The following is a 25730-nucleotide window of genomic DNA, read 5'->3' as shown; positions in this document are numbered from 1 at the left end:
GACAGCTTTCTCGGCTGAGACGGGATGGAGGAGAGGCTTTGTTTCACAAACCCCCTCGGGCGGGCAGTCCCGGTGCTCCTGCAGGGCTCTGAGGAACACTCAGCTGGAACAGCAGGGATGAGCTGAGATCCTGGGCCGGTGGCTGAGGTGGATCAGCAGCTCCGCGGCGGTGCCTGGCACTGCCACACGTCCCGGCAGGACAGGGGGTGCGAGGCCACCAACAAAGAGGGGAGAAGGAGAAGCAGCAGCAGCTCCGTCTGGGTGATGGCGAAATTCCCTTCTCCCCACCGTAACAGCTCTGCGCCCAGTGTCCTCTGAAGCTGAAGAAAGCCCCCCAAACTGTCCCCGCTCTCCTCTTTTCCTGCCCCCTTCCCCCCCTGGGCCCAGCCAAACTCTTTGTCTTTTGTCAAGCACCCACCAAGTACCCACAGGTAGGTTGTCTCCCCAACTAATGGGTAAAAATTCCACAGGCAATCCAGAACTAAAAAGAAAAGGGACACCTAACCCTCAACAGGGTGTCTTAATCCCTCTTAGAGTAAACATTACCAATTAAATGCAACTTCATGTTTAATTGCAGAAGTGGAAAAAATGTTCCAGAATTCTAAAACTACTTTGAAAAATATGTTATTAATATAGAAAAAGGAAGAAATATTTGGGGATTACTTCCTACTAAAAATAATTCTAAATATTTCAAAAAAATTCTAATTTTTAAAAATAAAAACAAAGATAACAAGGTGGGTTCCCCAAGCCCGGCTGCTGCCTGCCCAGCCAAGGCTGTGGCCAGCCAAGCAGCTGTGCCAGTGCTGGTGGTACCAGCCAGACCCCAGAGCAGAAGCCCAAAGGTGTTGCTCAAGCTCTGCCTTGGCAGGAGGGTCCTGCCTTCAGTCCTGTCCAGACACCAGGGCCAGCACTTTCAGGGACAGAGGGTCCTGTTCTGGGTGGTGGCCGCACAGCAATAAGCTGATAACGCAGCTTTGGCAAGGAAAACAGACACTGGCTTGGAGACTCAGGAAGAGAGGTGCAGTTCTCCCTGACTGAATGTAGTGATTAACATTCACACTGTTATAAATGCATATCATATTATTGGCTTTTCTCAAATATTAAAAGGAATCTTATATGTATAAGATTAGAAAATTTTTTTGTATTAATATGGTTTCCTTTATTTCTGTTATTGATGAAACTTTGAAATAGTGGTATAATACATATATGTTAAGCTTTGGCATAGTACTAAAACAAAAACTACTTTAGTTTGTATAACCCAAAGACTGCAAAAGATAGCTGGAGATGCCCCCTACATTCAGAAACTATCTTATCCAGATGAAGACAGCAGTGACCAGAACTCTGGGGGAGGAATTTATTGCATTTCTGTTATCAGGAAATGTAAATCTCATTGGCGCCAAGAAGATTGATCTATTGGGAAGGGGGCAAGAGAAAACTAAACAGAAGAACACCAAAGATCCTAAGAAGAATGTATGAATATGCATGAGAATTTATGGATATGTAGTAGGATTCTGTTTTTAAGGGACAATCTTTTGTCAGTAAGGTGTGCTCTCTTGGCTGAATGCAGAGACACCTGGCCGTATCTCTGTACTTTACTTTATTTTTAGATCCGAATTATCTTTTCATTAAACCTTGAAATTCTATAAGAAAAATATGTGAACCTCATTTTTCACAACACTGAGCTGTTTGGCCGGACATCTGAAGCTGCAGAGGCGCTCCTGTAGAGAAAGAAAGTGGCTGAGGCTCCCAGCTGCCGCTGGCACACAGGGACCCTCCTGCACAGCAGGGCCCAGAGCTGCCAAGGCTCCCCAGCACGGCTGGAGCTGCTGGCACAGCTTGGCCCAGCTGGACAGCTGCCCCTCAAGGCCCTGGAGAGCAGGGGATGGCTCTGGGCAGGGTCCCTGGCCAGGAGCGGGCCCCAGAGCACCTCTGCCTTTCAAGGGCAATCTCGTCCCCGCTCTTTCTCCTGCCCACCTTGCTTTGCCTCTGCCCGCTGCTCCTGGGGCTGCTCTTGGCCAGGCAGCCTCAGTGGCAGCCAGCACTGGCTGCAGCCCCAGCGGGCTCCCCAGGACAAGGCCCAGGAATTAAGAGGCCAATGGAAGCCCTGGGCAGCAGCAGAACTCTCAGCAGAGTGTTTTGGGCAACCAAGGACTAGCCACAAGTCCACAGCAGCCTCACTGGGAATGTTTCCTGTCTACAATAGACTTTAAAAAGAAGCTGTTTGAGGGAAAAATGAACGAAACACTCACTGTTTTCTCTTGCAGACATACCAGATTCCAACACAGCATAAAACGAAGAAATGCACCAAACAAAGCAGGCCTGCCATTAATTCTAGCCAACAGCGTGTTCCCTGACAGAAACCTCTTCTGATGCCCTTCTGGGAATTGGGAACATGTGTTGTGCCGGCTGCATCTGTGGGAGCAATGGGCAGCGTGAGCCCGTGCTGTGCTCCACTGCTGAGCTGGCAGCATGGTGGGTATGTCCAGGATATTCCCTGTTTCCCTCAGAGCTGGGGCCTGCAGGCACCTTGCCAGCCCTTGGCACAGGCTGTGCCACCCAATAAAACCCAGAAAGCTGAGAGGAGAACCCAGGGACAGCGCAGCTGCTTGGGCAGTGGCTCCTTCCAGGGACACAGGCCAAACCCATCCCTGAGCAGCCGCTGCCACCCCTGACCCTCCCTGCTCTGTGACAGCTCCCCCAGCCCAAGGGGACAGAGCCAGGCCCTGTCAGGGGCCAGTGCAGCCCCTGCCCATTTGGGAGCCAGGGCTGGCTGTGGCCCTGGGCTCGTGGCAGGGCTCCTGCTCAGGGCTGCTCCTGTGCCTTGGGCCTCTGGATGCTTAGGGCCAGCTCAAGGAGCAGCTGCAGTGGGATGGACATTGGTGCAGGAATCCCGATTCCCAGGGGCTGGGAATGAGCTCCAGAGGCCTGGAAGCCGAGGCACCTCCAGCTTTGGCTGCTGCTCAGCCATGCAAGGAGGGGCCCTGTGGGAAGAGCTGCTGGCACACAGCCCCACCAAGGGCTGAGCCCAGCATGGCAATTACCTCCTGTGCCTGGGCCCGTGCCTGCAATTGCCTCCCTTCCTTCAAGAAATGCCGCCTTCCATAGAGCCTCTCTGTCCATCCCATGAGAAAGGAAGAGGCACAGCTGGATCAGATGGAACCATTACATAGCAGGGAAGTGGCCTCTTCAGGAGGCAGTGCTTGTCAAAGACATGGAAGAGGATCAGGAAAAGGCCCAGGCTCTCTCTTGTCCAAACCACCACCTCTCCTGATCTGCTCAGAGACCAGGAAGTTGCAGAGGATCTCAAGGTGTGCATGGCCCATGGTGCAGTTTGGGCAGCCTGTCTGCTGATGCCAAATGCCTTCCTGCAGAGGCTGGGCAGAAACTGCATCCAGGCCAGGCTGGGAAACAGCCCTGCAGGGCTTGAAAGCAGCAGCAGGGCAGCGAGGCTGCCATGGATCCCTTCCCATGGTGCAGGGCATGGCATGTCCAGAGAAAGCCCCCGGCTGCTGAGTCTCAGGAAAGGCTGAGGGAAATGCACCCTCCACGCCCTTTGAGCAGTTCCTTCTCTATTTCTTTCAGGATGTGGTGTGACTCAAGTGATTCTTTCTGTCCTGTGGCTTTGTTCTTCCCTCTTGGAGGACCTTAACAAAAAATAGTTCCATTTTCCAGGAATGGATCCCAGAAAAGCAATGCTCAGCCTGTGGGTACGGCAGGGACACACCACTCACCCCTGCGATGGGAGCCGGGCTTGTGGGCAGTGATCAGCAAAGGAGCTGGGAAAGTCCTCCCTGCAGACACACCTGTAACTCAACAGCCACAGAAGCTTCTGTCACCTGGTTCCTACCAGGTTGTCAATGATTATTCCTCGATGGGACACTGAGAACATACCTGCAGGAGGCTCCAATGGCTTCAAAACTTTATCCAGCCAATCTAATGGAGAATCCTTCCTGGGAACCTCATCTGGAAGGGAGCACACATCAGAACCATTCCATGGTGTGCTGGGATCCCCTTCTGCCTTAGGGAACTGGGCACTGCCAGGGGGTTGGGTAAGACCATGGGAGCCAGATGTCAGTGGACATGGAGAAAGCTGTAGAGGGGCCTGAAATGCTCTGGGCTGGCTCCTGGTCACTCTCAACACTCTTCCCATGCCCTGTGCAACATCCCTGAAGGGTGGGCACTCCCCAGCAGCAGAGATGTACAGCTCAAGCCTCAGCAGGGCTCAGGCCAGAGGCACAGCAATTACCTCCTGGGACTGTGCCTGGCATGGCCTCCCTTCCTGCAGCAGAGGCTGCCCATGAGCCACTGCTTCCTCTGGGAAACGCTGCCTTCAGCGCAGCCTCTCCATCCACTTCTGCAGAAAGGGACAGCTGGATCAGATGGCAGCATTCCCCACTGGGGAGGTGGCATCTTCAGGAGGCAATGCTTCTCAAAGACTTGGTTAAGGACCAGGATATCATATCAACTTTTGGGATTGGCCAGGGCCCTCCTTTCTCCAAACAGCTGCCATTTCTGATCTACCCGGAGACCAGAGAATTCTACAAGATCTCAGGGTGTGCATGGCCCATGGTGCAGTTTGGAAACCCTGTCAGCTGAATCCAAATGCCTTCCTGCAGAGGCTGGGGAGAAGCTGCAGCCAGGCCAGGCTGGGAAACAGCCCTGCAGGGCTTGAAAGCAGCAGTGGGGCAGCAAGGCTGCCATGGATCCCTTCCCGCTGTGTTGGGCACTGCGTGTCCAGATGTGCAGAGAAAGCCCCTGGCTGCTGAGTCTCAGGAGAAGGCTGAGGGACATGGACCCACCTTGTCCTTCCTGCAGAATTTTCTTCAGCATTTGCCTCATGGGTTTGGATGGCTCATGGGGTTTCATAACTCCTGTAGCTTTGGTATTTCCTCTTGAAGGACCTTAGAGGAAAATAATTCCATTTCACAGGAATGGATCCCAGAATGCCAATGCTCAGCCTGTGGGGTCAGCAGGGACACACCACTCACCCCTGTGATGGGAGCCAGGCTTGTGTGCAGCAACCAACCCAGGAGCTGGGAGAGTCCTCCCTGCAGACACACCTGTAACTCAACAGCCACAGAAGCTTCTGTCATCTCTTCTGATCTGAACAGGCAGCACTGAGCCTCAGGAGTGGTGAGAGGATCACACAGGGCGAGGGCACACGTGCACGGCTCTGTCCTGGCACCTGCAGCGATGCTCTCCTGGCCAAGCCTTGGGCTCTGAGCTGGCAGCTCTCCCAGGGGGAAAGGCCTTCACCTACCCTCACCATCTTCCAGAGCCTCAGTCCTGGGCGTGGGTTGGGAAGCCAGATCACCTTCAGCAAGAGGCTTGGCTGAAAAAAGAGGTAGGACAGAACAGCTCTCGTGGCTCTGTAGGAGACCCTCAGGCTCCCCAGGGCTGGCAAAGGAGCCATGCAAGGCACAGCCCCGGGACACAGCCCTGGGCCCGGCCCCTTCCCTCTCTGCTCCTCTCCGTGGCTGCACAGAGCACATGGAAGGAGACACTGGCATTGCACACGGGAAGAAGATTGACAGCTAAATGCTCCTTCTTCCCACTGGTAGTGACCTGTGGGATCACCCAGGGCTCTAGAAGGGAGCAGGGCGAGGTTTCCAGAACCCAACAAGCCTGAGATTATTTTAAGAGATATGGCAAATGCTCTTGCCACCTTGTCATTTTGTGTTCTGTCAGTAAAGGGAATAGAAGAACTTGCCTCCAGCATTCTCCAAGATATTCAAAGTATCATTCAGTAGCACTTCCAAATCATTGAGGTTGCGTTCCAAATCTAGAAGGGAGCACAGATCAGAACAGTTTCCATGGTGTTCCGAGATCCCCTTCTACCTTAGGGAACGGGGCAGTGCAAGGGAGTCGCGCTAAGGCTGTGGGTGCCAGATGTCAGTGGACATGGCCACAGCTGCAGAGGGGCCTGGGGGCTCTGGGCTGGCTCCTGGTCACTCTCCACCCTCTTTGCAGGCCCTGTGCAACATCCCTGGAAGGGCAGTGGGACCAGCCCAGGGCCCCTGAGGCCTCTGTCCCTCCCACAGAGAAAACCCTCCATAAAGCCCTGGGGAAAACCATCCCCAATGCTTCCCAGGGAGAAGGGAGCACTGTCCCGGGAAAGGGGACTGAGGCCGCCGGCTCACCTGCTCGCCCTGCTCGCCATGGAGCATCCTGGGCAGCCCTGTCAGGCAGGGCCACTGCCAGGAGGAGCAGGAGGAGGAGGTGCAGAGCAAAGGCCATGGTGCCTTGCCCACTGCCAGTCCTGCAGCTCTTGCTGCCACCACTGTCCTGACACCGCTGTCCCAATGTCAGCACCGCTGCTGCCGCCGCCGCCGCTGCCACAACAGTCGTGGTCAAGGACTGACTGCTCGGTCCTTGTGGTGCTGGGCAACCACGGGGCCCTGGGACCTCTGTGACCTCAGAGCCTGCTGTCACCTCAGCCTGCTGTCACCCCAGAGCCTTCTGTGACCTCATGGCCTTAGATGTCTGCCCCAAGTGTACTCCCATCTGTACTAGAGGACTGCTCTGACTGTGAATCTTTGACTTCATCAAAGGGTCATTGCTAAACAAAACCTTGGTTTTGCCTGCTGACATTGCTGGACAGGCAGTGTCCCAGGAGATGCTCTTGATGGTTGCCTCTTTTCCTGGGCATGGCACTGGAGGAGGTCCAGGCCCAGGTGATGCCACTGAAGGAAATGTGCCCTCATCCCAGGGACACTCAACACAGACTCCCCCAGCCCCTTGGGGCCCTGCCTCTGGTCACAGCAGCCCCTGCCTGGCTCCTGCCTGCCCACACCGTGGTCAGCCCTGCCTGCTCCTGGACATGGAGCTCAGCCAGTGCTGGTGCTGTGTGGGCTTTGCTGGTGGTACCAGCCAGACACTGGGGTGAGAGCTCCATGTCTTTATTGGAACAGAAGAGCTGTGCTGGGCCCTGCCCTGGCAGGAGGGACCCACCTTCAGTCCAGGCCACAGAGCAGGGCGGGTCCCTTCAGGGACACAGGGCCGTGCTTTGGGTGGTGGCAGCATCTGCCCAGCAGCAAGCTGGTAATGCAGTGTTGTGGTTTTAAACCAGAAACTAACAAAAAAATTACTTATTTTTTGCTGTGAGATATGGATTAGAATAAGAGCAAAACAGGCTTAAAACTTAAAAGGAATAAAGAAAGTTTATTGACAAAATATAAGAATAAGAACACCAGAATAAACTTCCAGAAAACTCCTTTTATCCCCTACTACCCACCATTCTTTTGTTCACCTGACAACACAGAGACCAAAGAACCTTGGAACTTTGGTGTCCAGAACAGTCCCTATTTTCACTAGAGTCTTTTTATCAGTCTTTGTAGAGAAACAGAAGTCTCTTTCTGCTAATCTATGGAGTTTCTCACAAGAAAACTATTTCTGCTATAGTTTTCTATTGCCCTGATGTCAGCTGCCCAGAAATGCTGCTATCAGAGCTCACTCCTCCCATTTCACATCACTCTGAGGTGTGTATGGGCCATGAGTCTAGGGATGGCATTTAAAGGATGAGTTATTCAAAGGCAAAAGTCTTCTTCATCTGTCTTTGTGAGCTCTACTGGAAAACAGTTTCTCATTGCCTCCCAAGGCTTCGAATTTTCGCTTCACTCTGTTCCAGCACCTCACTGCATCACAATCACTCTACTTTTTATTCAAAATTCACACTTTGAACACTCCATTCCTGCCCATATACTGTGTCATGAATTAAAGGAGTTTTTTCAAGACCTTATTGTCCATTCCCATAGCCTCAAGAGAAAGGTATTTCAGCTCACAAAGCATTTTCTTGTTCTCTACCCCTTCTGAAACTTAATTCTTTTCTTTACTGTCTCTGATAGTTTTATAAAGTCTCTTTACATGTTGATTACTCTCTTTTTCTTTCTCTGGATAAAAAAAATTAATCTGCAAGTCTCATCTGGGTAATGAAAGGGTTAAAATCTTGCCCAGGCTTTTGTAAGTGGTTCTGTGATCTCTGCTGGAGCAGCGGCTGGAGTTGTCTTCGATAGAAGATTCCTCATGGCTGCTCTGGAAAGTGTAGTCGCTGCCTCAGCTCGCCGCAGGTTCAGAGCCCCTTTCTTTCTTCACTCGGCAGTCCCAGGTGAATTCAGTCACAGCAAAACCTGCAGCTGAGCCAGGAACCGGCCTGGCCCGGCCAGAGCCAGGGGCAAGCCCCGCAGGCCCCATCTCCCGACCGGGAGACATGGCAGGCTCAGCCCAGCCCCCGCCCAGCCGCATGGGCGGGCAGGGAACGGGAGGCCTGGAGCTCTGTTACCTTTCACAGCCAGAAAACAAAGAGAGACAAGAGTACTCTGGCTTTACATCTTAAGGTAGCGTTCACAAGTTGATCCCACTTTTCAATGGTCAAAACTGCTGTCAATTCCCAGTAATGACCGATAATTGGTCAGGAGAAAAGACTCCCATCAGTCCCTAGCAACATCAACTTCCTTAGCTCTCAAAACAACCTTAAAGATAAAGTCACCCCATGACACCGCCTCAGCTCCAGCCGCTCCCTCCACTCCTGTCCCTGGGCACCAGAGGGAAGAGGTTCCCGCAGCCCCCAGCCAGGGACCCGCTCCCAAGGCTGCTGCCATGGCAACCAGGCCTGGCACCAGCTGGGATGCTCGGTTTCCCCGGGCTGGGCTTCAGGAATGGCATTCCCCAATTTCCTGCTGAAACCTTGCTGCCACTCGCTTCCCTCCCAACTCCTATGGAAAGCACAAAAGGCAAAGATCCTGGGCTGGGAAAAGAACAATTTATTGAGAACAGCAATGACATAAAAAACAAACAGGAACAGAAAAAATTTTGGTAACAGAAGGGATAAACCAAACTATTTACAGGGAAAACGACAACACTACTGGACGGCCTCTTCCCTGCCACATATTTCCTCCTGCCTGGAAAGGACACTCTTCTCCTCTGGTGAGAGAGAGGGAATCCTTTTCCTGCCCCTGGTAATGACCTAAAGGGGATTGAATATAATGACAGGGACATGGTCAGACTCTCAAGTTCTTTAATCTCACATCATGTCCTTGCCACGGGCAGGAAAAGGTACAGGTGTCTTCCCAGCATGGATCCCAGGGAACATGGATCACCAGGTCTCCTCCTAACCTTGGTCCTCCAAGGGGGGATGAGGCTGGAGCTGTGGAGAAAGCTTTTCCTGCACTTGGGGCACTCGCTGGGCTTCCCTTACTGGTGCCTCCGTTGGTGTCTGGTCAAGTTAGATTTGTCTGAGAAGCTCTTCCCACACTGGGTACACTCGTAGGGCCTCTCCCCAGTGTGGATACGTTTATGGGTATTGAGGTGGGAGCTGCAGCTGAAGCTCTTCCCACACTGGGGACACTTGTAGAGCCTCTCCCCAGTGTGGATGCGTCGGTGCCTGATGAGGTTGGAGTTTCGATTGATGCCCTCCCCACAGTCGGGGCAACGGAAAGGCCTCTCATCCGTGTGAATCCGCTGGTGCAGGAGGAGATTGGAGCTGCTCTGAAACCTCTTCCCACACTCAGGACACTCATAGGGCCTCTCCCCAGTGTGGATGCGCTGGTGGATGATGAGGTGGGAGCTGCAGCTGAAGCCCTTCCCACATTCCCCACACTCGTAGGCCCATTCCCCAGTGTGGATCATCTGGTGGCGGATCAGTTGGTTGCTTCGGGTGAAGCTCTTCCCACACTCCAAGCACTTGTAGCGCTTCTCCCCATCCTGAAGCCGCTCATAGACCTCCAGCTCAGAGCCCCGGCTGGATCTCTGGCCGCCTTCCTGGCACAGGGTGGGTCTTTCCTCCTCAGAGCACCCTGGGATGGGTTTGGAGCCCCTCCTCCTGCAGGATCTCTGAAGATTTTCCTCCCCATTGGATTCCTGTGCCGTGGAGCTGCTCAAAACAGCCTGTTCCATGAGCTTCTGTTGAGGGGATTTGTCCTCCCTGGTCTCCATCCTCAGCTCCTTGTCTGGGGGAGGAAGGACAAGGAGAGGATGGGATTTGCCTCCGTGCCAGAGGGAAGGGGAAGGAGATCCCCGCAGTGCGTCCCTGGCAGGACGGCGTCGGCAGCGGGGTTGTCCTGCAGCCGGGGGCCATGCTGGGCTGGGAGATGGAGCAGGAGAGAGGGGGAAAGGGGCACTGACTTCCTCCTTACCTGCCTGGGTGTCCCATGGCATCTTCCTCTTCCTCACAGCCTGCTTCTCCATCTGGCCAAGGTCTGGGAATGAGAAATCCTGGTTTGGGAGAAAACAAGGAATGAGCACATGGAGTTTGATGGTCCTTCTTACCAAGTCCATCTTTAGAAGTCATTGGGGCATCTGAGGTGTCTTGGTTTGAAAGGAAAGATGTTTGGTAAGGAAGGCAGAAACCTGCACTGAAATGCATAAAAATGTAAACATCCCATCCCCTCCGAATTCTTATAATCTTGAAATCAAAGTGCTCTCAGGTAATGATCTGGGAATAGGAATAATAGATATTTACTAAAGAAAGGAAAATGAAAATGTAGCAGTACAAAAAAAAAAAAAAAAAAACAAACAACAAAAAAACAACCCACCAACAGAGTCAGAATACAACCTTACACCCCGTTGGTCAGGGTGCTGGTAGCAGTCTGATTAAATGGTGGCTGCAGTCCTCCTGGAGTGACTGATGTGGTTCTGTTGAAGCAGTGATTCCATAGAAGATTGTAGCTTACCTCAGAAGTTCCGGTGCTGTAGATGGGTCTGGTCTCTCCTCTGGGATCCATTGGAGAAAGACTGCCTGTGGTGTTCTGATTCTCAGATTATATCCATGCAGGAATGTTTGGCTCCTCCCCCTGGGTGGAGCATCTCACAATGGGATGATGTCATTTTATCAGTCCTGCAGTGAGACTCAATGGCCCATTAACAGAAGATATCCCCCTGGAGGAAGGATGGGTGGTGGAAGAGATAAAGAACACTGCCCCACCTGGTTTTAACAGCTGGCCCATTAACAGAAGATATCCCCCAGTTATGAGGGATGGGTCATGTAGGAGATAATGAAAACTGCTCCACTAGTTTTTAACATATGGTGACAGAATACATGCTTTTGGTTACATCTTGCATTGCAACCCAGGACATGGGGTCCATAAAAATTATACACCACTAAAATTTGGCCCTGAAAATGCTTTCCAGAAGTTCCTCATTTCTGTTCTCTCCCTTTTGGTGTTCAGGGTTTCCCCCTGTCCCAGCTTCTGGGGGTCACGCTTGTACTGGTAATCCCCCATCTACTCAGTCCCTGACCTCTTCAGGCTGCTGTGAGTGCCAGGAATTCGAAAAGTTCCCCCCATTTCCATCTCCCCACTTAGGGATGTTTGGGGTTTTTTGGGTCCCATGGTCCCTGCTCCCCTTATTCCCTAGTTGGGGGTGCATGGGGACCAAGGAGACACCCTGTCCCTCTCTATTTAATTGAGGGTCCCACAAATCATGGCGCTTCTCCTCTCTGGGCTCCCCACTTTGGGGTCCTGGGGGACACAGGGCTCTGCTCCTCCAGGCTGCCTCTGCCAGCAGCTGCCACTGGGAACCCTAAATGTCCCCCCAAAGGGCATTTTCTTCTCAGCCTTGGTGTTCTTCATTCTCCAATCATCACCCCCAAAAACCCAACCCAGGAACCACCCAGGATACCTGGGCCGAGCTCCCCCTCCCTGGTCACCTGTGGGATAGAGGGGTGTTGATCCCATGGATGGGGTGGCTGTGAATTCAGGGAGTGAATCCCAGTTCGACTGGGATATACTGGGCCTGAGATCATACTGGGATAACAAGCACCTAACTGGAATTACTAGGAGTGTCTGGGACTGGCTATGGACATGCTGAGGGCAGCTGGGATATACTGGGAGTTTCTGTGATCATACTGGGGATGACTGGGAACACACTGGGAACAATGGGAACCATGCTGGGGACAACTGGGAACAACTGGGAGTGACAGGGTCTACACTGGGTGCAACTCCAGCTGGGCATGACTGGGACCATGCAGGGAGCAGCTGGGATCATCTGGGGAGCAACTGGGACTATACTGGGGCCAACTGGGTGCAACTGGAATCACACTGGGAGGAACAGGAAGCAACTGGAACCATCCTGAGGGTAACTGGCATCCTACTGGGATCACAGTGGGAGCAGTTGGGCCATGCTGGGTAAGACTGGGACCATACTGGCAGCAGCTGGGACTGCACTCAGCGTGACTGGGACTGGCTGGGAGCAACTGGGATCAGGCTGGAAACACCTGAGGAGTGATTGAGAGCAACTGGGATAGACTGGGAGAGACTGAAACCACAGTGCAGGTAAATGGGAACAACTGGAACCACACTGGATAATCCTGGGAGCAGCTGTGCCCATGCTGGGGTCATACTGGGATCCTACTGGAACTAGCTGGGATCATACTGGGAGTGACTGAAAAGGGGCTGGCTGGGACTGGAACCATACTAGAGGTGACTGGGAACAACTGGGCCCATCTTGGGAATGACAGGGAGTCACTCTAGCCATAACTGGAATCATACTGGGAGGGCCTGGGTGTGACTGGAACCATACTGGGGGTGGCTGTGTGCAACAGCTCATACTGGGGGTGACTGAGATTGTAGTGGGAGTGACTGGGATCATCCTGGAAGTGTTTTTCTGTAGATCTTCTGTCCTTCTGTTTTCTATTTCTTCTCCTTCTAATCCTATGTATCTGGAACATTTTTGGATAGATAACATCTTAAGGGTTAACACTTTTTAGGTTAAATGAGCTAAGTTTGCAAAGTTAATGCTATGGTAAGAGTTCTTTGTGCAGTTGGATGTTGTATTAAACCCTTTGCCAAAATTTCTTGACTGTCTATATTTTGCCAGTAGAATTTTGTGTCATTTTGACTTCTTAGCTCAGTTGGTCAGAGCATGGTACCAGTATCACCAAGGTTGTGGGTTTGATCCTTCTGGGGCCATTATCTTAAGAGCTGGACTTGATGGTCCTTGTGGGTCCCTTCCTACCAAGAATATTCTTTGCATCTGTCCATGCTGAGAAGATCTGGTTGTTGTTTCTCCTGTGCACCAAATTCAAGCACAGGAACCTTTGGTTACCACCAGCATTGAAGTGTTCTGGGGTGTTAAAGCCCTGCAGGCTCACAGTGACCTCTTGTTTCCATAAGGCCCCACAGTGTCCCACTGGTCCCTTGGTTCCATGGGCCCATGAGTGCCACAATGATCCCCTTGGTTCCACAACTTCCCATGGTGTCACACTGACCCAATGTTTCCATAAGGATCTGGAGTGTCACACAGGTTTATGGCATTTGTCCTTGCTGCCCCTCACATCCCACTGCCCCACAAAGAGCCTTGAGCCACCTGTGAGGGACAGGCCCTGCTGGGCCAGGCCTGGGCTCAGGGCTTGGCCTTTCTGCTTCCTCCAACCCAGCCAGGCCTGGCTCAGCATTGCAGTTCCCTGCTCAGAGCCTTTGGCTCTCGGCAATCCTGGCCTCCAGGATCTGTTCTCACCAGTCCCTGGGGAGCCTTTGGCAGTCCCTGCCCTCAGCTGGGCTGATTGAAGCTCCAATAGACTTGGAGTTTTGCTTCTGACTCCTTGAGCAGCTTCTTCAGCCTGAAGGAGGGACAAAGGAGGATCAGGGAAAGGAGAAAGAACCACAAGGTCAAGCACTCCCTGAATTCACAGGCCCCCCACCTATGGGATCATCACCCCCCATCCCAGAAGTGCCCGGGGAGGGGGAGCTCTGCCCAGATATTCTGGGGTGTCCCTGGATTGGGTTTTTTGGGGGGGATGTTTGAAGAATGAAGAACTCCAAAGCTGAGTGGAAATGGGGGAACTTTTTGGATTCCTGGCACTCCCAGGAGCCTGAAGAGGTCAGGGACCGAGTAGACAGGGGACCCCCAGTACAAGCATGAACCCCAGCAGCTGGGACAGGGAGGAACCCCTGAACACCAAAGGAGGGAGACCAGAGATGGGGAACACCTGGGAGGCATTTTCAGGGCTAAGTCCTGGTGTTTGGGAGGTTTATATGGACCCCATGTCTTGGGTTGCAATGCAAGTTGTAACCAAAAGTATGTATTCTATCACCATCTGTTAAAACCAGGTAAAGCAGTTTTCTTTATCTCTTTCATCACCCATCCCTCATAACTGGGGGATGTCTTCTGTTAATGGGCCAGCTGTTAAAACCAGGTGGGGCAGTGTTCTTTATCTCTTCCACCACCCATCCTTCCTCCAGGGAGATATCTTCTGTTAATGGGCTATTGAGTCTCACTGCAGGAATGATAAAATGACATCATCCCATTGGGAGATGCTCCACCCAGGGGGAGGAGCCAAGCATTCCTGACTGGATATAATCTTGGAATCAGAACACCAGAGGTAGTCTTTGTCCACTGGATTCCCAGAGGAGAGACCAGACCCATCTACAGCACCAGAACTTCTGAGGTAAGCTACAATCTTCTATGGGATCATTGCTTCAACAGAACCACATCTGTTTCTCCAGGAGGACTGCAGCCACCATTTAATCAGACTGCTACCAACACCCTGACAAATGGGGTGTAAGGTTGTATCCTGACTCTGTTGGTGCGTTGCTTTTTGTTCGTTTTGTTGGGGTTTTTTTGTACTGCTGCATTTTCATTTTCCTTTCTTTAGTAAAGAACTTATATTCCTTTTCCCATATTGTTACCTGAGAGCACTTTGGTTTCAAGATTATAATAATTCGGAGGGGATGGGATACTTATATTTTTTATCCATTTCAGTGGTGATTTCTGCCTTCCTTAGCAAACTCCTTTCAAACTAAGTCACGTCAGAGGCCCGGGTGACTTCTAGAGATGGGCTTGGGAAGAGGGACCATCAAACTCAATGTGCTCATTCCTTGTTTTCTCTCAAACCAGGAGTTTCCAATCCCAAACCTTGGCTGGATGGAGAAGCAAGCTGTGAGGAAGAGGAAGATCTCCCAGGACACCAAGGCAGGTGAGGAGGAAGTCAGTGCCCCTTTCCCCCTCTCTCCAGCTCCATCTCCCAGCCCAGCAGGGCCCCTGGCTGCAGGACAACCCCGCTGCCGACGCCGTCCTGCTGGGGACGCACTGGGGGGATCTCCTTCCCCTTCCCTCTGGCATGGAGGCAAATCCCATCCTCTCCTTGTCCTTCCTCCCCCAGACAAGGAGCTGAGGATGGAGACCAGGGAGGACAAATCCCTGCAGCAGAACCTCGTGGAAGAGGTTGTTTTGAGCGGCTCCACAGTGGAGGAATCAAACAGGGAGGAAAATCCCCAGAGATCCCACAGGAGGAGGGGCTCCAAACCCAGCCCAGGGTGCTCTGAGGAGGAAAGACCCACCCTGTGCCGGGAAGGTGGGCAGAGATCCAGCCGGGGCTCTGAGCTGGTGGTCCATGAGCAGCTTCAGGATGGGGAGAAGCCCTACAAGTGCTTGGAGTGTGGGAAGAGCTTCAGCCAGAGCAACAGCCTGATCTGCCACCAGATGATCCACACTGGGGAATGGCCCTACGAGTGTGGGCAATGTGGGAAGGGCTTCAGCTGGAGGTCCCAACTCATCATCCACCGACGCATCCACACTGGGGAGAGGCCCTATGAGTGTCCTGAGTGTGGGAAGAGGTTTCAGAGCAGATCCAATCTCCTCCAGCACCAGCGGATTCACACGGATGAGAGGCCCTTCCGCTGCCTTGACTGTGGGGAGGGCTTCAAGCGAAACTGCGACCTCATCACCCACCGGCGCATCCACACTGGGGAGAGGCCCTTTGAGTGTCCCCAGTGTGGGAAGAGCTTCTCAGTCAGCTCTAACTTGACCAGACACCAACGGAGGCACCGGTAAGGGAAGTCTTGCGAGTACCCGAAGTGCAGGAAGGGCTTTGTGCACTGCTCCAGCTTCATCCGCCCATGGAGAATCCACACTGGGAAGAGACCTGGTGATCCATGTTCCCTGTGATCCATGCTGGGAAGACACCTGTACCTTTTCCTGCCCATGGCAATGTCATGATGTGGGATCAAAGAACATGAGGGTCTGGCCATGGACCTTTCGTTATATTCAAACCCATCTCAGGTCATTGCCAGGGGCAGGAAGAGGACTCCCTCTCTCTCACCAGAGTAGAAGGGTGTCCTTTCCTGGCAGGAGGAAATGCATGTCCAGGAAGAGCCAGTTGGTGGTGTGTTAGTTTTCCCTGTGAATGGTTTGTCTTATCCTTTCTGTTACCAAAATTGTTTCTGTTCCTCTTTTTGCCTTATCTCGTTGCTGTTCTCAATAAATTGTTCTTATCCCAGCCTGGGATCTTTGCCTTTTGTGCTTTCCATGGGAGGTGGGAGGGAAGAGAGCGGCAGCACGGTTTCAGCAGGAGCAGGAAATTGGGGAATGCCATTCCTGAAGCCCAGCCCGTGGAAACCGAGCATCCCAGCTGGTGCCAGGCCTGGTTGCCATGGCAGCAGCCTTGGGAGCGGGTCCCTGGCTGGGGGCTGCGGGAACCTCTTCCCTCTGGTGCCCAGGGACAGGAGTGGAGGGAGCGGCTGGAGCTGAGGCGGGCAGGTTTAGGCTGGATGTGAGGAAAAGGTTTTTCCCGCGAGGCTGCTGGGGCACTGAACAGGCTCCCCAGGGAAGGCTCCCAGCTCCAGGGCTGGCTGAGCTCCAGCAGCGTTTGGCCAGCGCTGCCAGGCCCAGGCTGGGATTGTTGGGGTGTCCTGTGCAGGGCCAGCAGTTGGACTGGAGGATCCCCATGGCTCCCTCCCAACTCAGCCAATTCTGTGGCTCTGGGATCCCATGAGCCTGGGGATGGGACTGCAAATGGTTGCCATGGCAATGGGCTCTGGCTTCAGGCCTGAGCTGGTGTCCATGGCAACCACCCCTGACATGGGGTCTCCATGGAGCTGCCGAGGGACTGACCATAGCAACAGGTCCTGTGATGGTTGCCTACTACATTTCAGATTTGTTGCAGGCCCTCAGATGGGCTCCATGGCAACATTCCAAGTGTCTCCAGGCTATTCAGGAGCCGCAATGTCACAGGCACTCCCTGGGGCTACACAGAGACCTCCCAGGAGTCCCCAGGCTGCCAAAGAGCCGGGATTTCACAGATACTCCCAGGGCTTCCTGTCATGGACAGAGTGGGAGCTTCAGGCTAAAGCTTTATTTCTTTATTGGAGAAATTCCTGCTGAGTCATGAGGTGGAGAAATGACACCCAACAGCCACCAGGGATCCTCAAACCCCACTGGGATGCCTCGACTCTTAAATTTTTTCTAAGAGAGGAGACTGAAAGCAGCTGGATTCAATCCCAGCCCCAGTGTTTGTCAAAGGTTTATGTGTAAATATTTGACAGGTGGAACTGAACCGTAATGCAATTTGTCCCACAGAATTAACAATGGTATACCAGAGATATTGATATAAATACAGCTACAATTGATTCTGATCATGATTAGAGAGAAGGATTTATTTACAGCACAGAGTAAATAATGAACAAGAGTTATTTACTCCAGACTAGAGGAGCTATAACAATTATTAGACTATGGTGCTCTAGGGAGCAATTTTGAGGTGAACAGGGCCTTGCTGGAGTTGTTTGAGCCCATTCCAGGCTCAGCCTCCTGCTCCAGCAGGAACTGCCTTTCCTGTGCCATGGCCAGGGCAGATCCTGCTGCAGGAAAAGCCCCAGGCCAGCCCCAAGCCAGGGAAGGGCTCGGGCACAAGTGCAGAGTGCCGTGCTGGGAGCTGTGCCAGGGACAGCCTGAGGCACCAAAGGCACCTTGGCAGCAGCAGCTGCTTCCAGGCCATGGCCAGAAGGCTCCCTTGGCACCCCGGCCTGGTGGCCAGCGCTGCAGAGCTGCTGCTTCAGGGCTCATTTCTGGCTGGGCTCTGAAAAGCCACTGCTGCTCCAGGAGCCTGACTGGGAAGCAATTGGCCCCACACCTTGGGGACAAGATAATAATGAACAAACTCTTCATGCCAGCAGAGACAAGGCAGGGGCAGAGGAAAGGGGAGAGCCAGGCCCAGGGGACATGGCTGCAATGGTGATGGCTGTGAGGTCAGTGCCGCTGCCGCAGCCTGGCTGGCCCTCAGGAGAGGGCACGGGGATGGGCTGTGAAGCTGCAAGGCCCTGCCAGAGGCAACTTGTGCAGCCCTTTGGCCATGGCTGCTGGCCCTGGGCCTGAGGCCAGCAGGGGACAAGTGACCCTGGCAGCCCTGGGGCCTCATTGCCTCCTTGTCCCTGCTCAGCAGCCTGGCAGGGGCCGCCCCATGGTGCTGCCCTTGACATTGCACATCCCCACATGCCAGTGGCCCGGGAAGAGCCCTGAGCAATGAGGGAGGGACAGCATCTGCCTTGCCAGGGGCTGGGGCTCAGCCCTTGGCCCTTGCCATTCCTGAAACACATCCAGCTTTGCTCAGCACCACAGACACCTTTCCCTTGCTTGTCCCCAGCTGCCATCAGGGCCTCCAGTCTTCTGCTCTGCCTGGAACCTGGGGACGCTTTCTCACTCGTGTCTCTCATTTCAACTACAAGAAACTTCAGTGTTTCCATCTGACTTGGAGCTCTTGAGGAGTTTCTGGAGCACACTCTGAGGGACTGAGTGTGATGCCAAGAGCCCCAAAGGCCCGAGAGGGTGATGAAAGTGCTGGTGCTGTGTCTGTGCTGCTGAGCTGGGCCGGGCTCCTGGCCCAGAGGCAGCTCCTGGCAAGGGCAGCGCTGCAGAGAGACAGCTCTGGCCAGGAGCAGCTCCTGAGCACAGCCCAGCAGGGCTGGGGCCCTGCCAGGGCAGCTCAGGGACACAGAGAGCAGGCCCAGACAGAGCTGCCAGGGGCTCAGCACTGGCAGGGGCTGTGGGATGTGCCAGAGGGGGCTGTGTCACAGCAGCACCTCTGTGGCTGTGTCCTGGAGCCCCAGAGCAGCTGTGATGTCAGAAAGGGGCTGTGTGACAGCTCCGAGTGGGTTGTGTGTGGTCACAGCTGGGGCTGTGACATCCCAGAGTTTGTTGTGTGAGGTCACTGAGCAGCTACAGCGTCATAGAGGGGACTGTGTGACATCACAGAGCAGGTTGTGACATTGTAGTGTGGCTGCATGACATCACAGCATGGTCTGGGTGATATCACTTAGTGGGCTGTGACATCACAGAGACGACTATGACACCAGAGGTTAGATAAAGAATATCACAGAGAGGGTTGTGGTATCACTGAGCAGACTGTGACACCACATGGTTGTGATATGAAATCCTAAAGTGGGCAATGACATCATAGAAGAGCCATGTGACATCTCAGGACAGGTTGTATGACATCACAATACTGACTGTGACATCACAGAGTGAGCTATGACATCAAATGTTGCTGTGTGATATCACAGGAGGATATGTGACATCACAAGGTGGTTTTGTGGCATATAGGAAGAGATGTGACATCACAGAATGGTGGTGTGACTTCCCAGAGCAGGTTGTGTGACACCACTGAGTGGGCTGTGACATCCCTGGTGGCTGTGTGACATCTCGAGGTCACTGGGGAGGTCACTCTGCCCCAACCTCCCTCACAGTTCCCCCCAGAGAAGTCCAACACTGCTCTTGCAGCAGCCTGTCTGCACAGAAACACTTCCAGGGCTCTCTGCATTTCCCTTCCCTCACTCTTGCCTCACTCACATACCTCCCAACAACCCACTTGGTGCTTTCAGCTGCAAGGAGTTCAAAGCTTGTCTGTCCTTCAGCAGCTGCTCTAATTCTGCCTTCAGACAACTCTGGGGTTGTGTTTATTGTAGAACTCCCTGTGTGTCTGAAACATTCCTTGTGTGGTTCTGCCTTGGGGAAGGGGAACCTCCTTGGTGGCACCTTGGGCTTGGCACACACTTGAGGAGGGTGTCTGTTTTCCATGGGGAAACTCAGCAGTTTTAGATTGCTAAAATCAAAGAAGGAAAACCCCTCTTTGCCTGAGTGCAGCCAGTTCTGTGAGCAAAGCAGGTCCCAGGGGAGTGAGGAGAGACAGGATGGGGCTGGGGAATGTGGAGCAAGGTTGTCCCCACTGGGTCAGACCTCAAGGCACAGCTTCTCTGACCTGGCCACACCTCCTTAGGAGAGACCCTGGATCAATATCCATCACTGAATGCTGCAATCACCTCTGCTCTAAAGAGAACAGGAATAAAAGACACCCTTTAAAATAGGAATACATATTTCTTAGAAGTTCTTTGAACTATTTCTCCAGAACTATTGTAGGAAACTTTCCTAAGAACTGCACCAGACCAGAGGGAAATCAAGGCACAGCCATGGTTTGTTAGGACTTGCTTGATCCTAATGAGCCCCGTGGTGCATTTGGAGCTGAGCCCTTGAATGTCAGGGCCTGAGAGGAGATTGCACAAACCTTTCCAAGAGTCAAGGTCAAGGAAAGACCCAAAGTGTCTCCAGGCATTAATGGGTGCCACTGAGGCCCATCCCCAACACAGGCTCCTCATGGACTCCTTGGAGGAGAGAACTGGAGGCCAGGATTGCACAAAAACCTCCCAGAGACTCAGTGTGGAAAGGAAAATCCAAAGTAGCTGGAAAAGCCCTGAGTATCTCAAAGTATTGATGAGCCCCACTGAGTGTCAATGCAAAGCTCCCAAGGGACTCGTTAAAGCAGATAATTGGGGCCAGGATTGCACAAACTTCTCAGAGACTCAGGGTGGGAAGGAAAAAGGAAAGTGCCTTAAGAACCTGAAGTACCTTGAAGCATTAATGAGCCCCACTGAGTGTTGTTACTGACAAAGGCTCTCAAGGGACTAATTACAGCAGATAATTGGAGGCCAGGATTGCACAAAGCTCTCAGAGACTCCAAGGCAAAAGCCAAAGTCCTTTGAAAAAGCTGCAGTCCCTGGGAGCATGAAGGAGCCCCCCAGGGCCATTCCTGAGCAAGGCTCCTCAGGGACTCCTTCCAGCAGATCCCTGAGGCCACTGGCATGTGGGCTAGGGGGGATGCTGAGGGCAGGCCAAGGGGGTGACAGTGGCCAGCCTTGCTGGGGCTGTGCCAGGAGGCCCCAGGGCCTCAGGACAAGGTGTCTCCTCACAGCCCTTGCTGGCACAGCATTGGCTGCTGTGGCCCAGGGCACCAAGCCTTGGCTTCTCTTTGTCCCCAGCTGTCATCAGTGCCTCCAGTTCTCTGCTCTGCCTGGGGCCTGGGGACACTTTCTCAGTCACATCCCTCAGTGGGACCCATTAAAAGTGAAAGAAACTTTGGAGTTGGATTCTGACTTGGAGTTCTTGAGAGCTTTCTTCCCCTCCCTGTCAGGGACTGATGTTCAGGGCCTCAGCACAAAGCCCCAAGAGGCTCATTAAAGTCCTGCTGCTGTGTCTGTGCTGCTGAGCGGGGCCGGGCTCCTGGCACAGAGGCAGCTCCTGGAAACCAAGAAGAGCTTCAAAAGCACATTTCTCTTGCTGAGCAGCTCTTCTGCCAGCCCAGCAGGGCTGGGGCACTGCCTGCAGCCACCCTGGGCACAGCCCAGAGGCACAGAGAGCTTCAATCAGTCAGGGCTGGGAAGGGGCTGAGAAGTGCCTGGGGCAGAATCCCTGCCAGCCCTTGACACAGGAAGCCTCTGGCTGCAGGACAATGCAGCTGCAGCTCCTGGAGGCATCTCCTCAAGCTGGAACATGCCAGTGCCTACAGACCCTGTGAGTACAGCTCTGAGTATTTCTGGTGGAGGGGAGGTGAATGCTCCTGAAGCTCTGACCTGCTGATGGTTTCTGATCTGTCATGGAATATTTCCAAGACAAGGATTTTGATAAAAATGAGGAAATTTCCTAAGACTTTGTATTCAGTTTCCTACTATTTCAGAATGACAGGGAGGAGGAGGATAAATATTAAATTATTTTATAATAATTTATTATTATTGTTTCTTTTTATTTCTTAATTTTAAAATATTAAAGGTATTCTGAATTATAAAGGTAATACAAATTTTGACAAGTCCCTGAGACACTTTTAGTGATCAGTAGGTTCACAGGAGATTGCTAATGTGCTTTCAGCCATTCTGCCCATGGACTACACCAAGTAAATTATACAGGGGCTGCATAAAAGCGAAGATCCTGCTTTTTTAATCTAATGCTCTGGGATGCCTGGATGGGAAATTGCACATTGATATTCAGCTCTCATTTCATTTCTCTATTCAACCTCTTGTGACAGGTTGCGATAAATTAAAAAAAGAAAATTCTCAAATCTTAACCAGGCAGTGACAGAAATCAGCACTGGGCCCCTTCCAGGCAGCATCAGTGTCGCTTTTCCTGCCTCTTCAGGGTTGCTCTGCCATTGCCATCAGAGCCTGCAGAGCCAGAGCTTCCCCTGGGCAGTGCTCTGAGCTGGGAGGGCTCTGCAGGGCAGAGCTGAGCCCCCAGGGCTGGGCTGGATTTGGGCAGTGCTGGCAGGGTCCAGCCCTGGGCACAGGGCAGCAGCTGCTGGCAGGGACAGCTCCAGGCAGCAGAGCCCTGGGCAGGCAGTGGGGGGAAAGTGGCACCAAGCTGTGCTGGGATTTTAGTTTAAAGTTTAAAGTTTAAAGTCTTTTCCCAAATTAACTATTCCATGATTACTTTTATACAGATCCCCATGCCAAGATGCAGCAAATGTCTCAATGCAAATGCCTGAGGGTGATTGTCCTGCACTGCTGCTGCCTGGCAGGGGCTGGGCAGGGCTGGGCAAGGAAAGGCTTTTCCTCAGGGCCTGGCTCTCTCTCCTTGCCTTGCCCAGGTGCTCCTGGCATTGCTGACAGCTCTCTGGGAATGGCAGCTCCAGCTGCAGGGGCAGGCCCAGCCCTTGGGCTCCTCCTGTGCAGGCTGGGCACAGCAATGGGATGTCCCAGCTCCCTCTGCCCCAGGAGCTCTGGGCAGGGCAGGCTGGCAGGCTGGGAATGACCCGACTCTCCTCCAGCAGTGCCATGGACAGGACCCTTGGTGTGTCCTTGGGATGCCACCCAAGCTGTCAGCTGTCTCCAGGGGACACTGGGGACAGGAGTGTCCTTGGCCAGGAGTGGGGCTGAGACTCTGAGAAAGGCTGAACCAGTTTGCTTTGCTGTGGGTCCCTCTGCTCTCAGCTGTGTCAGGCGGATTTCCAGGGGAACACAGTGCCTGCCCTCGATCTTAGAAAGGGCATCTGGGGACAGATGGAGTAACAGAGCAGCTCCCTGCACCCTCCACTGAGTTACAGCCAATGCTCCTGCATTGCACATTTCTCTCTGATCTCTCTGGGCACACCCAAACCCTCTCAAACTGCCTTTGGCTGTCACCATTCCTGAGCCCTGGGACAGGAGATGCTGCCAGGCTCCTCTGCCTCAGGAGCAGTTTGGTCTGATGCAGTCCAACCCCAGGACTGGCCCCTGACCCCATTCCCAAGACCCCACTGCTGCAGAGCAGAGCTCACTCCTCACTGTCCATGGGCAGAGCCCCTGCTCATCACAGCAACAAGGCCAGATCCCAGCAGAGCTCCAGGCACGGGGCTGAAGGAAGGGCTCTGAGAAAAGGAAAATTGGGTGGTACAGAGCAGCAGGAGCCGGGCTGGGAGAAGGGACATGGACATTGCTCAGCAAAGTCTCCCCTGACTTGTCACTGTCTCCTCTTTCAACAGGACTCCATGGCCAGAGTGAAGAAATGTCCAACAGCAGCTCCATCAGCCACTTCCTCCTGCTGGCATTGGCAGACACGCGGCAGCTGCAGCTCCTGCACTTCTGCCTCTTCCTGGGCATCTCCCTGGCTGCCCTCCTGGGCAACGGCCTCATCATCAGCGCCGTAGCCTGCAGCCACCACCTGCACAGCCCCATGTTCTTCTTCCTGCTCAACCTGGCCCTCACTGACCTGGGCTCCATCTGCACCACTGTGCCCAAAGCCATGCACAATTCCCTCTGGGACACCAGAGACATCTCCTACACAGGATGTGTTGCACAAGTATTTTTCTTTCTGTTCTTCATCTCAGCAGAGCTTTCCCTGCTGACCATCATGTGCTACGACCGCTACGTGTCCATCTGCAAACCCCTGCACTACGGGACCCTCCTGGGCAGCAGAGCTTGTGCCCACATGGCAGCAGCTGCCTGGGCCAGTGCCTTTCTCTATTCACTGCTGCACACGGCCAATACATTTTCCCTGCCCCTGTGCCAGGGCAATGCCCTGGGCCAGTTCTTCTGTGAAATCCCACAGATCCTCAAACTGTCCTGTTCACATTCAAACCTCAGGGAACTTGGGCTCATTGCAGTCAGTGTCTGTTTGGTATTTGTCTGTTTTGTGTTCATTGTTTTCTCCTATGTGCAGATCTTCAGGGCTGTGCTGAGGATCCCCTCTGAGCAGGGACAAAGGCACAAAGCCTTTTCCACCTGCCTCCCTCACCTGGCTGTGGTCTCTCTGTTTATCAGTACCGCCTCATTTGCTCATTTGAAGCCCCCCTCCATCTCCTCCCCATCCCTGGATCTGGCAGTGTCAGTTCTGTACTCAGTGGTGCCTCCAGTCCTGAACCCCCTCATCTACAGCCTGAGGAACCAGGAGCTCAAGGCTGCAGTGTGGACACTGATGACTGGATCATTTCAGAAACATTAAACTGCTGGCCAATTCCTGTAAATAACTTGTAATAAAACTTATCTTTGATACTTCTTGGTGGTTTCATTTAGGAGGTTCTTTTACTTAGTTTTATGTTTTAAAATTGTCTTCAATAAAATGTCATTGTTTTGTGCCATTTCTCATTTTGTTTCTCTCCACCTTCCCTGTGCCCACACACTGTGACAATGAGGGGCTGTGCTCTTGGTGGCTTTAAATGAACGAAAGAATCTCACAGCAAAGTTTTCTCCAGAGATGCCCCTTTTGTTCCCTTCTCTGGAGCTGCAGCAGCAGTGTCTGTGTGCAGAGCTGGGGGCAGATCAGTGCTGGCACAGCAGCTGTGCCCAGGAGCAGCAGCACTTGGTGTTGCCAGTGCTGCTCCCGTGCCACTGCCCCGCTGCCCTCCTGGCCCTGGTGTTGCTGCAGGGCCTGAGTGCTCTCGGGGCCGGGCACAGCCCTGGGGGTGGCAGTGCCGGGGCTGCAGCAGGGACAGGCCATGGGCACTGCTGGGGCAGCGCTGACGCCTCAGGGCAGGGCCTGGGGGCTCCAGGCTCCTTGCCCAGGCTCTCTCAAGAACACGGCCAGGCCAAAGCTCAGCACAGAAAACCCCCGTGAGCAGCCCCAGGCTGGCCGTGGGCAGGCTGGGGGCAAACAGCATGGCTGGGGCTCTGCAAGGTCCCTGGGGGAGATGGGAAGGAGCAGCAGAGCAGGGGCTGATCCATCCCCACTGCGCTGGACACCCCAGGGCAGCGTCCCAGAGCGTCCTCATGGAGCTGCCAACAACATCCCCCCTGTGCAGCCCTGGCCTCTCCCCCAGCTCAGAGAGGTGCTGCATCCTTGCAGGCACAGACACGGCAGCACTGGCTCAGGAGCCCCTGTTTGCACTGCCCAGAGCAGGCGTCAGCACCCCCATGGTGCTGTGGGGAGATGAACCTGAGGGAGCACAAATGCCATCAGCCCCTGGGGCCAGGAAGGGCTGGGGGACAGGAGGGAAACCACTCAGGTTTGTTGTGGCCTCTGAAGTCACACAGAAAGTTTGTTCCCATGAGCTGTGAGTTTCCTGTGCCACTGCAGACGTTGTTGCTCAGAGCCAGGGCTGCCTGGCAGCCACCCCCAAACTGCCCTGAGCATTTCCTTTGCTTCACCTTTGCTTTCTTTACTCTTCCCTGCTCCAGATTTCTTCCTGTTGCCCACCCCTGTTCCCTGCCCTGCTAACAGCCCATCCCTGTTTGCCCTTTCCTCTTTGGCCATACTCCCCATTTCAGTTCCCCAGTTGGCACCACAGGAAT

General features: G+C 53.4%; 2 protein-coding genes and 1 pseudogene across 3 annotated transcripts; 1 reads left to right on the top strand and 2 right to left on the bottom strand.

Moving 5' to 3' along the window:
* LOC147647240 (uncharacterized) overlaps nucleotides 1-10272 on the bottom strand; it is a 30453-nt pseudogene extending 20181 nt beyond the window's left edge.
* On the bottom strand, nucleotides 1341-6367 carry LOC147647241 (uncharacterized). 2 transcript variants are annotated; one of them, XR_015281644.1, is made up of 10 exons: nucleotides 6141-6367; nucleotides 5711-5782; nucleotides 5261-5332; nucleotides 4989-5060; nucleotides 4800-4901; nucleotides 3892-3963; nucleotides 3732-3803; nucleotides 3042-3644; nucleotides 2250-2412; nucleotides 1341-1718 (listed from the first exon to the last, which is right to left on the bottom strand). XR_015281644.1 is itself a non-coding variant. In XM_086872618.1 (8 exons), exons 1-8 carry the CDS (start codon nucleotides 6235-6237, stop codon nucleotides 3517-3519), a joined length of 687 nt encoding a protein of 228 aa, XP_086728744.1. In that variant the 5' UTR covers nucleotides 6238-6367; the 3' UTR covers nucleotides 1341-3516. The 2 variants fall into 2 exon arrangements, 1 of the variants encoding a protein (XP_086728744.1); XM_086872618.1 differs by having other exon boundaries at nucleotides 1341-3644.
* A 13236-nt stretch (nucleotides 10273-23508) lies between the features above and the next one.
* On the top strand, nucleotides 23509-24444 carry LOC147647239 (olfactory receptor 14J1-like). Its single transcript, XM_086872593.1, has one exon. It carries the CDS (start codon nucleotides 23509-23511, stop codon nucleotides 24442-24444), a length of 936 nt encoding a protein of 311 aa, XP_086728719.1.
* The last annotated feature ends 1286 nt before the right edge of the window (nucleotides 24445-25730 follow it).

This window comes from Cyanistes caeruleus, unplaced genomic scaffold, assembly GCF_971803275.1.
Source record: "Cyanistes caeruleus unplaced genomic scaffold, bCyaCae1.hap1.1 HAP1_SCAFFOLD_65, whole genome shotgun sequence".
Taxonomy (NCBI): domain Eukaryota; kingdom Metazoa; phylum Chordata; class Aves; order Passeriformes; family Paridae; genus Cyanistes; species Cyanistes caeruleus.
The sequence above is the reverse complement of the archived record's forward strand: the minus strand, read 5'-3'. Positions and strand labels throughout refer to the sequence as shown.